The sequence below is a fragment of the Marmota marmota genome, unplaced genomic scaffold (assembly GCF_001458135.2).
Source record: "Marmota marmota marmota unplaced genomic scaffold, marMar, whole genome shotgun sequence".
Taxonomy (NCBI): Eukaryota; Metazoa; Chordata; class Mammalia; order Rodentia; family Sciuridae; genus Marmota; species Marmota marmota.
The window spans coordinates 3606942-3620581 of NW_026000261.1; the positions used below are offsets into that span (position 1 = coordinate 3606942).

The following is a 13640-nucleotide window of genomic DNA, read 5'->3' on the forward strand; positions in this document are numbered from 1 at the left end:
TATATATATATATATATATTTATTTTTTTAAATATATATTAAATATATACATCAATGTTGAAAAGCATACATTTTGCATTCCTACTTATCTATTTTTTTCTTGCCCACCTACAAAATTCTAAGAATTAAAAGAACAATAGAAATATTATTCTAGAATATTCATGTAGGGAATTACCAATCTAAAAATTAACAATAATTTGGTGGTATTCTAATTTTTCTCCACATAATCTTTTACTGGAAAATACTATAGCTACTGCTTTTCATATACCTGATTTTTAAATATCATGTTTTGCCACAAATCCTCAACAAGCACCATTATTTGACAAATTCCATCAGAATATTTCAAAGGATCATTAATGATATTTGGGATGCTGTTCCTATAAATATTTGGCCCTGTGAACTTCACCGTACAGTGTGATGGACACATCTTTGGAACAAGAGAAAAACTAGACACTTAGAGTCAATAGGAAATAAATGTAAGATGACTGTTCCCTAGAACCAATATCAAATCCTACTTGATATCAGAAAAAAGTACTAAATACAGAAGTACATTCAACATTAATGGAGCCTAGTCCATTTCAGGAAGAGGACTCAAGAATGTATAAGACATAGTTCTTCCCCAACTAGACTATTAAAAGCTCCTCCAGAGCAAGAATCATGTCTTGAATCCTGCTGATACAGAAGTAGATTCTCAACATGTATTTGTATTACAAGACTGAATATACAAATAAATGAGCTTGAGATATTTAGGAAGTAAAAAAAAAATCTGATCAATTACCTATAAAGGGGTGGAGGTATGAGTTAAAGACTGGAGGACTGACTAAATACTAGTAATGAAGATAAGGACCTCAGGTAATATGAAAAGAGAAACATGACTTTAGTTTGGAGCACATCATGTTTGAAGTGCTTTCAGAATTAACAAACAGGAAACTGGAAATCATTCAGCAACTCTAATCAGAGTTAGGAGATACACATACAAGACTCAATAGAAGGAGAGGCTCTAGGAGTTATGAAAATAGCAAGAAAAAAACTACAAAGCAAAGAGGATCCAAAAAAAAAAAGAACCTGAAAATACAAACATTTAAGGAAAAAATATTTTAAATAACTTGCAATCATATAAACTAGGAAAAATATCTATAAATAGCCATCAGTGTGCTATAAAGTAGCAATATAAAAACTCAAATAGGTTATACATGTATCTGTAGCCAACACACAATCTGAATATCAGGGAAGAGTCAACTGAATTCAAATATTCTATCACAAATATTGTCTTCATTTGTCCTCACAAATCAAGGAAATATACCAGAATTCAGTGCTTCAATTACAATTTCCAGACCTCCTTTCACCTCTAAGACATATAGATGGCATAAAACTCCCAAGTTCAATTTCCTCATCTGCAAAATGGGGCAATATCAACTATTTCATAGTGTTACTAAAAAAATTAAATGAGTATGTTAAGTGTCCTGAATAGTGCCTGATATGTACGAAGTACTCAGCAAGTGTTAACTGTTATCTTCATTCAAATATGATACAACTTTTAGAGCAAAAATTGATCACCACACAGCTATCATAATCACCTATTCCAAATCTTTCCAAAAAATTCCATATAATCTGTCCACTCACCTCATCTTTCAAACTCTATGCAGATTCAGTCATCTCTGCAAATTAACATTATGAAATCAATGGGATTTAGTGTTTACATCATAATAAAAGGCAAAAAAATACCTACATTACTGTATCATTCCTGACTTTATAGTCTCAATCTTTTTATATTATCCTTTGTATCTGTATGATTTACCTTTAAAGCATACATAGTAGAGCTCTGAAGGGTCTCAAGTCAAAACTCCTGATAGTACTTTCAGATAGTGATTACTTTAAATCTTACAGTACTCTACCATCAGGTTCATTGGGAACCTTTCAGCTCTCTTTCCTCCAAACTATGTCTTTATGTAAAATTCGTAATTCTCAAGGTCATCTCAAAACATTATATCACTTCACCTTCTCCAACACCATAAACTTTCTATTAGCTTTCACCTCTGAACCTATCCATGGTATGAATTTCCCAATCAACTCTTTTGTTTCCTTATCCCTGGAATGTAAACACCTGCTAAATTAACTGCATTCTACTTTTTGACTGACTCTTAAGAACCCGAACCTATCATGTAGTGATATCAAACTTTGAGAAAAATATCAAATAGATTTCCCCCCCCCAAAAAAAAAAATCTTAGCCTCTTTCCTCATTTGTAGTTAATGGTGTGCACTGTTAACTAAATTTTCTTCGTCTCCAACTGCCTTAAAGTTTTAATTCAATCTAGTATCAATCCTACATAGATCCTTTTGGTAGATTCCAAAAAAATCAGGAATCACAGGCTGCTAAGTTTCAGTTGGAAAACACGGTTAAGTGTGAGATTCCTTATCAAATAAAGAAATTCTGGAAATAAACCTTCCTCAAAGGGGATGAAAGTTAACTAAATAATGAGCAAACAACTATAAACAAAAAGTTTACAACATATTATTGTATAGTAGAAAATGAATAGAACAGGGTCTTGGAACTGCTACTAGGCAAACTAATCTCTGACCTCTTGCCTCATCTGACAAGCCATGGGAATGAACTGGATCATCTTGAGGATCACTACAAAATTAGGATTCGAAAGTATACTTTGATTTAAAACCCCACAACATATAATTCCACAACAGTGTAGTCAGAGACATTACTATACACAATGGACACCACTGACATATGCCTCTATTGAATGAAATAATGAAATCTAGGTTGTTCATTATTGCAGGGAAGTAGAAGAGATTTAGGGAACCAATGTTTGGTTGTCTGATGTATGAGTAAACACTTTCATTCCTGATTCTCTAAGGTTAGTACTTCATGCCATAAAACAACTATAAGACTGAGTGACCAATATAGCCTTATGCCAACAACTTTTTCCTTGAACAAGAAAAACTTTAAGAGGGCCCAGAAAACACTAAGTCTCTTCCTGTATTTGAATAAGACCTTTTCTATAACATACATTAATATACAAGTATTATGGTGCTGTGAATTCTCAACTATGTACATGTGGATTACTCACTTTTTAGATTATTCTCAGCAAAATTTTAATCGAAGCTGGCTTCCTCCTGCTACCCAGAGTACTTCTCAGCAACCACCTTTTCTACCATTAGCAAGAATTTATTTTATTATTAGCCAAAGAAAAATAATCAGAAAAATAAATCTACAAAAAACATTATTAATGCATCCCAAGTAAAATGCTTGGAACTTTGAACATTTTGGCATAGTAATATAACAAGGTCTGTATATTAAATGTTCTGTTTTCATGGATAAACTTTCTATCAGAGAATTATTGGAACTTAGGGATGATCTAATGTATCTTAAAAGACTGAGACCACTTTCTCTAATCAGAAAGAATTTCACAATGTACTTATCTCAAGTTCTAATATGAATTTTAAAACCATATATTTAAGCCATTATACAATAAGATCATTCACTATTCACTTGCAACACTAATTTTATAACGACATACACTGTTCATTTCTATACTATAGTAAATGTTTAGTTACCACTGTAGAGGGTAGCCTTAAAAATTAACATAAATCCTACTAACATAAGTTCTTTTTGATTTATTATTCTCAATCCTTTAAAATTTTGACATTGAGCAAGATATTTTATCACATTATATGTTAGAGGAAAATAAAGTGAATATATTCCTTTTACTCTATTCATCAGAATAAAAGTAATCTCTCCAAATATGCTAAGTAACTTAATCATCTTTTTAAGGCAATTATCAAGCTTTTTATTCCACAGAGCACAACCCAGAATGTTTTTGTTTCCTTAGATTATGAAGCTAAAGATGCTGATTGTCATGCAAAAAAAAGTGACTTGTTACTGTTTCAGTTTTTACTCAAAGGAACACCAAACTATATTTACGGTTTTTGTCAGTTTCCAAATTTCATTCATTTTTTTCCCCACAATACCAAATGCATTTGAGATTTTAGGACAAAAACCTGTGAATTCTCACTATATAATGAAGAGTAGGGAAATCTTAATTGCAATTAGGATTTGAACCCAAATGCAATGTTCACACCATAAAATTTCCTATATATTCTATAAATGTAGGAAGTTTATTAGTTTATATTATTCTATAAATGTTTTATGTATTTAATTTGACTTAATCACATCAACAGGTTGGATTTATGGGTGTTTTTATGTTTTTAAAGTGATGAAAGTTTAATGTTTATTTTTTAATCCAACAACTTTATCCAAAAATGCAGAAAATTTTTCTGGCTGGCCAGGAGGATAATATTTCAGTGTTGATAAGTCCATTGACTGTAACAGCCCCGGAAGCGTGCTAAAACAAAAGAAGAAAAATATTAGGTAATGGGAGAAAATTCCGTAATTCATCTGCTGCCCACTTGATGACTAACTTCCAAGAATACAACAATCCTTAAACTGTAAATGTGAGTCTTAATGTACTTTAATATTATAGGTATACATACTAAGATTATTATCATAATAAAAAGAGTAGTATAAAATGTCAATATGAATTCAACAAGTATTTTCTCTCAAGTCAACTGAAATAGTTCAGAACTGTATCATTATGAATAATGTGTTCACATAGGTTCATAATACTTCTTAGGACTGTGGTGTTATAAAATGAAACAATATATAAAAACAGAATAAATGATACCAAAAGTAATAACTGCCAGACAAAAAGGTAAGCTAGACCATGCATGAAGATTATGATAAAACATTTTTACAGGTAACTTACTATTGATAATATATAATTAAGCAATATACAATCACCATGCATGCTGGCAATAAGGATATGAACAATATAAAACTATTACCTCTGAAATGTATTTATATCATGTATTTATATCCTAAATTAGAACAAATATACCACCACCCACCCTAGGTTTGGAGGAAAAAATTATTTACCTAAAATGAAAACACAACCAATTATTGATTCTTAGTGCTTTCATGTGTGGGATTTTCCTGAAATTAATATAAAAAGACTTCTATAATTTTATAATAGAAGACTTGTATAGTTTCCTTTTCATCATGAGTAAAACATCAGGATGTATTCATGAATCAGTGCTTTCCCTTTTTTATTAAACTAACAAAAAAATCAAAGCTGATTTAATATTTTGAATAAAAATACTCATCAAAAGCATCTGGGAACACTGCCCTGAATAAAGCAGGTTAGGAAGATGAAAATTTCTCTTTTGGGTTGGGGATATAGCTCAGTTGGTAGAGTGCTTGCCTCACACGCACAAGGCCCTGTGTTCCACAGCACCACAAAAACAAAGCAAAAATAATGTTAATTAATTTCTGTATGATGTGTCAAAATGCATTCTACTATCATGTATAACTAATTAGAATTTTAAAAAGGGAATACAAGGGCTGGGAAAAAATGATGCTAATCCCTAATATCAACTACCCAAGGGAAAATTGTGCCCATTATCTGAAGCATACATAATTTTAATTATCTTCTGACTGGCTTCTATATTACAAAGCCACTCTGACATCCTCCCTCCTCTCCATCATTAAAGGTATGATGACACCAACAATTTTACTCCTGAAACAATCAATGAATCTGTTTCCTCCCAATGAGAGCAGTAATCTTTGTTTTGTTCGCTGGTTGTATATACCAGCTGCCTAGAAAAATGCCTGGCATAGAATAGGTACTCAAAAAACATTTTATGAAGTATTCACTGAGTGTGTAAGATACAGAAGCAGGAAAATTAAAAGGTGTTTATGTTCTAGCTAATTTCTTCTAGTATTCTTTATTTTAAATCCAACATCAATTTAACTATAATATAATATAAAATACTTTAATACTTCCAATAAGAATAGGTTTTAAGTCAAACAATTGGGAATTACTGACCTGGCCCTCTGACAGGCTTCTAGTGTCAAGGAAGAACTAACACAAAACAAATCAGCAACTTTCTTCATCCTTCTATTTGATGTTGATCAGTTCTTATTGAATTCTAATATACTTCTAGAAAATAATACTTCTCACCATAAAGTAATTCCTCTGATTAAAAAGCTCCAATGGTTTCCCATTAAACTCAGAATAAAATCAGAGCTCTTACATAAACTTTCCCCTCCCAGCATCATACTACTCTCTCCCTTGCACACTATATTCATGCCACAATAACTTTCCTGTTTCTCAAGCACATCAGCTTCCAAGTTCACTTCTCACTTAGGGCTTTTGCAATTGCTGTTCCTTGGTGTCTATAGTTTCCCATGACTGGCTCATCCCTGTACTTAGATCTCACCTCAAATGTCTTATACTTTGTCAAGCCTTATCTGAGGATTCTATCTAATTAGTCTTCAGCCCAACTGTATAGCATCATCCTGTCTTACTTCCCCTGTAGTGTATTTCATCATATGAAATTCTACCACTAGAATTTAAGTACCATGAGAACATGGACTTTTATCTGTTTACCACTGTATCCCTAGCATTTAAAACAGTACCCACTGCATATTAGGTGTAACTGAATAAATGAGTAAATACTTTTAATGTAGGGATTCCAGTGGACTCAGTAAAGTCAAAATCTTAACTGAAAAAAGCAAATGTCTTCCTGGAATACTGAAAATGTAAATAATGAACTAAAAATCAGATTCACGAAAACTTACACACTAATGAGCATGTACTCATACACTCTCAAATATTTACATGCAAAGAAATGGCCACAGATACAGAATAAAATACAACACAGATCAAAGTTAAAGGGAGAGACAAATGAAAAGGTTTTACAGGTAAGAAAATTAAAGTATGTTTGGTAAGTGTGAGAAGGTAAGAGGCGAAACAGACAGATGGGTTAGATAAGAACAGCTAATGAAAATATTAGAGATCAAATAATCAGTCTCTAGTATACCTGCAGGTGCAATAGAAAAGATGCCCCTCTTTGTGTAGCTTCCTTGCCAATTCCAGCTGATGATTGTTCATTAACTTTTCATTTATAACTACCACAAGTGGCTTGCCTTTTTCCAGAGTCTCCAAACAGCTTCCTGCACCTACAAAAATAAAATTTGTTAATATGATTTTGAAAAAGTTAAGGTGGTTAGAACTCTTAAGCTGAATAACTTAAACTGACAGATCATTAAACCAGACCTTTCAATTATATATTGAAAATGACAAACATATACTTAACAGTTACTGTTAATAAACCTGAATTTAAAAAATACATTTTATTACTGCTGATGATAGTACGGCCTATGACTTAGTGCTGTTACCTGCTCTCTAGTATTACATCTTGGAATGGCCTTGAATCCAAGTAAGATTCAAGTTCAACACATTGTATGTGAAACTATACAACAGACTCTCTATATCTTCAAGTTCTGCATCCTTAGACTAGATCAATAGAACATGTAGACTTAACCAGTGCTCCATTAAATATAGCATAACAACTACTCATAAGTAATTTAGACAAGGTATACAGGAGGATGTGCATAGGTTATATGTAAGTAATAGGTCATTTTATGTAAGGGACATGAGAGCATCTCAGATTTTAGTATCCTCAGGGATTCTGGAACCAATCCCTGGTAGACACCAAGGGATAACTGTACTTCACTTCTATTCAACCACAAGTAGTAAAAGCAAGACTAAAATAGTGACAGGCACAATAAAGAAAAACTCTTAATACCATTTGAGTTTACCTGTGAAGTGCCATCCTGAAGACAGTCAAGGATAGACCTCTATGAATGTGTGTGTATGGAAGAATTCAACTAATTTTTAATTGTTTTTTTAGTTATACATGACAATATACTATAATTATAAAAGCATGGCATATAATTTGCTCCAAATCAATCCCCAGTATTTCTCATTCCCCTTCCTTCTTCCCACTTCCTTCCCTCTACTGTTCTTTCTATTGTTTTTTTTAATTAATATTTTATGGTGGTACATAATTGTGAGATTCACTGTGGTATATTCATATATACACACAGGAAAGTTAGGTCAGATTCATCCCACAGATTTTCCTTATCCCAACCCTCCTCCCTCCCTTTCATTCCCCTTTGTCTATTACTTTGATCATACTTCTATTCTTTTTGTAAACACCTCCTCCCTTATTTTGGATAGCTTTGGCATATCAGAAAAGCATTCAACCTGACTTTTTGGGACTGGGTTATTTCACTCGGCATGATAGTCTCCAGTTCCATTTTTCAGCCAATGCCATAAAGTTGTTTTTATTTATAACTAATACTCCATTGTATATACATATTTTCCTTATTCATTCAACTATTGAAGGGCACCTAGGTTGGTTCCATAGATTAGCTACTGAGACTTGTGCTGCTATAAACATTGACGTGGCCACGTAACTGCAGAATGCTGATTTTTAACTCCCTTGGATATATACCAAGGAATGGGATACTTGAGTCATATGGTGGTTCTATACCTAGTTTTTTGAGGAACCTCTACATTGCTTTCCAGAGTGGTGGTACTAATTACAGTCCCACCAATAATGTATGAGTGTTCCCCTTTCCCCCATGTCCTCGCCAACACTGTTACTTGTATTTTTTTTTTTTTATATTTTTGGTTGTAGATAGACACCTTTTTTTATGTGATGCTGAGGATCCAACCCAGTGCCCCACACATGCCTGGCAAGTGCTCTACTACTAAGCACCCCAGACCTGTCACTTGTATTCTTGATAATTGCCATTCCAATTGGAATGAGATGGAATCTTCAGTGTACTTTTAATTTGCATTTCTCTTTTGTTGACCATTTGTAGTTCTTCTTCTTAAGTGTCTGTTTAGTTCCTTTACTCATTTATTGATGGGGTTGGTTTTTCTGGTATTAAGGTTTTTGAGGTCTTTGTATATCCTGGATATTAATGCCCTATTTGAGGAGATGGTGGCAAAGAGAACAACTCAAAAAGAACTTTGAAATCTAAAATCATCTAGGAGATGTGAGTAGATATACATAGGATATGTATATATCCTATGCCAGGGTAGAAGTTAAGAACAGACACCAAGCCAGGTGCAGTGGTATACACTTGTAATGTCAGAGACTCAAGAGGCTGAGATAGGAGGATCACAAGGTGGAGGCCAGCCTGAGCAATTTAGCAAAACCCTAAGAAACTTAGGGACACAGTGTCTCAAAATAAAAAGAGCTATGGCCATGCCAAAAGTTCTGTTGGCTATTATGCTATACATTTTTAATTACCAATGTCACTAACATCTATTTCTAATAACTTTTCTCTCCTCAAACTAGACTTTTTAAAACCTTTCTCACAGCAGTCAAAACTGTAGTGCTACCCAAAAGCAATTCTCCTAAATGTACTGAAAGTCTCATCAACAAGATCATCAAGATGGTTCTTCTAAAGAAATGACTTACACAAAGAATAAGTAGTTGTTAAAGAATATTTTTGTCATATTATGTGCATGTACAAATATGTAACAATAAATCCCACCCATCATGTACAACTAGAATGTACTAATAAAAATAAGGGAAAAAGAATATTTTAACTGTTATGTATTTCACACTCACCCTTAATAAAAATGTGCAAAAAAAACACCTTTCAAAGCCAATTTCTCCAACACCAATCCAGCCAATGAGCAGGCTGAACAGTCCTTCAGATCTAAGCACTAGTACTAATTTTAGGTTGATAATTCATAGCACGTCATTGAATAAATTATTTTGCTCCTTTGTGCTTAGGGTTTTTTATTGTAACGTTGTGCTACAGTAATTAATTTCCCATCCTTCTTGGAACCAGAAACACTAAATTCTGTGAGCCAAAGTTCTCAATTATTATATTCAAGTATTCAAGTAATTATCATATCCAACCGGGCTACAGTGAATATATTCTGCGTAACAATTCACTAAGTGGTTTTACTTTTGCCAGGAAAATGTTTGCATAAGTTACTTAATTACTGTTTATCAAAGACTGAATGCTGAGACTCTAAGACACTTTACGTGCTTACCTGCGTGACTAATAACAAGATCTGCTTTCTGCAGGTCTTCTTTCAAGGACTCCTTGTACCTGTAAACATCCAGAGTAAATGACTCAGTACTGAACGGTTCCGGTACCACCGTTCCTCTACCAATTTGGAGGATAAGTCGGTTGTAACCAAGGCTCTTGATGATCTAAAACAGGAAATAAGAAAACGCGGGCCTTTTAAATTGGCTACTGTAAGAGCAGTGACAACAACAATCCCAGAGGTCGGCGTTCAGACCCGCGCACGCATTGCCAAACAGCCTGCCTGTGGCCAATTTTCCCCATCCTGAGACCAAAAGGGGAGCCCTAATCTAATTCCCAGTTCACTGACCTGATCCCGATAAAATACGAACAGGGAAAGACTTTGAAGAAGGCACTGCAAACTAGGGGGGAGGGGCAACCAAGGAACAGTCCAGTTCTGCCTCACTGCCTGCGCAGTCTAGAACGGCGAGCCCGAATGAGACGGGCAACCGACACGCCGCGCGGGGAGGGTGTCGATCCTGCAGGGCGCCTGCAGGAAAACACTCGGGCTGAGCGGGGCGAGGGCCGCACAACCGAAATTCCCGCACGGCGGGCTCAAAGGGCCGCACCACTTGCCGTGGATCCCCGGACCCACAGGCGACCGGGAAACCAGAGGCAAGCAGACACCCTCCCGCGAACCCAGCTCGGCGGGGGCCCCAGTTCCAAGGAACAAAACCGCTGAAAAGAGGGGCGGAGGCGACTGGAAAGGGGAAAACTGGGGAAAGGAGACCGGGAAGAGGAAGAGGAGGAGGGGCCGGGGAAGGCTGCGGGAGAGGGGAAACCGCAAACGGAAGACGCCAAGGGGCTGGTGAGGCGGGGGAGGGCCCAGTCGGTCACTGGGGAGGAGCCAGCAAAGGGGCGGAGGCACCTGAGGTAAAGCAGCGAAGGTTTCTTTCCAAACGTTTCGGTCAGGCAAGGTTAAGAAGGCTACTAGTAAAGCTAAAGACAGCTAGCGACAAGCAAAGCTAGGCGAAGCGAAGGGAGGCGAGGCAAGCCGCCGCCGGCCTGCCTCCCCCACTCACTTGTAAGCTGTCGTGCGCCGACACACAAGCAATGAGGTCGTCAAAGCTGGTGGTCCCTACAGTAACAAACAGACACTTCATCTCGCGGATTCGAAGTCCCGAATCGCAAAGGCCGGATGTGACGTAGCAAAGCCACGCGGCCGTAGCATTATAAGCAAATGGCGGAAGTTCGTAACAGCCTCCCTTAGGCGGTTAGACAGGAGCTATGTCACCAATAGGGTGGGGCCAGGGACTTAACGGTCTACGTGCCAGCCTAGGTTCTAAATTCTTGACGTATAGGATCATGAGTCCTCCACCATGATTTGGAAAATTGCCGAATATAATTTTTTTTTTTCAAAAAATGGAAGTTTAGAAAAATCCTAATCCTTAAGTGTTGAGTAGGCATCCTTGTTTGGGAATCACAAATCTTTTAATGGTGTTATTTGGCAATGAAACTTTGCTCAATATGGTTACCATGAATGTGCATTTTTGCTCTTGCCTACCCTTTCCATTTAGGGAAAAGGGGGAAAAGCACTTAAGGTTTTCCAGGCAAATATTACCATATCCTTAAAATGTATTCCTAAAAAGACATAAACCAGAGGGCTAGGCACGTTAGCACACACCTGTGATCCCAGCTACTAGAGAGACTGAGGCAGAAGTTTGAGGCCTATCTCCGCAATTTTATTTTACAAATTAAAAAGACTGGGGAAAGGGCTCAGTAGTAAAGTGCCCCTGGGCTCAATCCCCAGTACCGCCTAAATAAAATAAAATAAAATAAAAAGACATAAACCCAGAGTGGTGGTGCACACTTGTAATCCCAACTACTGTGGAAACTGAAGCAGGAGGATGGCAAGTTCAAGACAACCTGGGAAAATTAATAATACCCTATCTCAAAATATAAAAAGGGGGCAGGGGTTGGGAGTGGCTGGGGAGATGTTGTACTTTAGTGGTAGAGCACTTGCTGCATAAGACCCTGGGTTCAATCCCTAGCATGCCTGCCCCCCTCCCTCAAAGAAGTCATAAATCCCTTTGGTTCCAATTTTAACGTATGTACTACTGGTAAGCACTAAAATACATCATACATCTATTACAAAATTGTCCTTTGACTCACGAGGAAAATATTAGTTTAAATTGTTTAAATCATTTGTATGACTCTTTATTACAGAGTACCCATTCATAATCCCTTCTTCCCCCATAGAAGGCTTTTGATCTCCTGTTTTGTAAGGACTGTTTAACTTTTTTTCTCTAAGAAGACAAACTGGTTATAATGTGGCCAGGCACAATGGCGCTCACCTGTAATCCCAGCGACTGGGGAGGCTGAAGCAGGAGGATCACAAGTTCAAAGCCAGCCTCAGCACCTTAGTGAGGCCCTAGCAACTCCTGTCTCAAAATAAAATTTTTAAAAAAGCAGGAAAAGGAGCTAAGATTGTGGCTCAGTGGTAGAGCACTTGCCTAGCAGGTGTGAAGTACTGGGTTCCATCCTCATCACCACATGAAAAAAATAAACAAAGTTATAAAAAATAAAATTGCTGTCCTTTAAAAAAGAAAAAAAAAAGAAGAAAGAAAGAGGGAGGGATGTGACTCAGTGGTAAAAGGCCAAACCCATTTGTATGGACTAAACTTTCTTTTGTTAAGATAAAATTGGGAAAAAAAAATAAAAATAAATTTAAAAAAAGATAAAATTGGAAGTACCTTGGATTTGGATAGGGTAGTGTTTTTCTTTATCCCTTTGTATAGACTTTGGTTTTTATTTTAGTTGCTCTCCTGTGAATTTTTTATGAACTTCTAGTCATTAGCTTAGGTATGCCTTTGGTTTAAAGCTTTGGTTTATATTTAGTGATAACAATTATTTGTTTTACTCTTTTTCCAGAGCAAAAATGGAACTACAAACTAAAATGAAACACTTTATTGAAACATTTCCAAGAGAAACCACTCTAAATCCAGAATAAAGAAATCTTTTTGGTTTCCATCTTAGCTAAAAATCTGCTCCCTGATATTAAAGAACAATTAAAGATAATTCAGGTTTTATATGGACAAGCCAGACCCTTGATATCACTCAGGCTATATAACACAATTCTTAAAGAAATTAAATGCAACAGTCTTTTTCTAAAAAACTGGGGGAAAAAAGACTCATTACAAATATGTATCTCTAAAAACCAAAGCCACCTATTTATCTTAGAAAACCTACAGGTATTGTACAAAATAAGAATGTTGGAAAGGATACTGTCCTGCCCTTGTAAAAGAAAAATCTAAATAATGACTTAATAGGCAAATAATATCTCCCAAATTTTTTATGAAAACTTACAGTATTTTTCTGTCTTTAAGATGTAAATTCTCTTCTACTTTGTTTTATTTTGTGGTGCTGAGGATGGAACCCAGAGCTTTCCTATGCTGGGCAAGTAAGTGCTCTACCACTGAGCAGTATCCACAATCCTCACTTTCAGTCTTCCTTGAAAAATTACTTCTTTTAAAAGCAAACTTTAGGGAGAATGATTTAGAGAGAGAGAGAGAAAGGGAAATAAAAGAGCAAAAATGCCTAAAGTTTTTGGGGTCTGTCCCAGATTAAACCCGATGAGAGACAATTTTTCTTAATAAGTGTATTCAGTTTAACTAAAAGTTGGTATCTAGGATATATATATATATATATATATATATATATATGTGTATGT

General features: G+C 35.7%; 1 protein-coding gene across 15 annotated transcripts in view; it reads right to left on the bottom strand.

Moving 5' to 3' along the window:
- Alg13 (ALG13 UDP-N-acetylglucosaminyltransferase subunit) overlaps positions 1-11143 on the bottom strand; it is a 79827-nt gene extending 68684 nt beyond the window's left edge. For 9 of the 15 annotated variants that reach the window (XR_007344902.1, XM_048796918.1, XM_048796920.1 and 6 more), the window contains exons 1-3: positions 10993-11143; positions 9936-10098; positions 6892-7030 (exon numbers count right to left, since the gene is read on the bottom strand). Coding sequence is in view for 13 of the 15 variants with exons in the window: in XM_048796918.1 (XP_048652875.1) it covers positions 6892-7030; positions 9936-10098; positions 10993-11073 (383 nt within the window). In the remaining 2 variants the exon portion in view is untranslated. Of the gene's footprint in view, positions 1-858; positions 4356-4396; positions 5003-6891; positions 7031-9935; positions 10099-10280; positions 10948-10992 lie in introns of those variants that run through there. The other 6 variants (XM_015497917.2, XM_048796929.1, XM_048796928.1 and 3 more) reach the window with 6 other exon arrangements.
- Positions 11144-13640: the final 2497 nt, after the last annotated feature.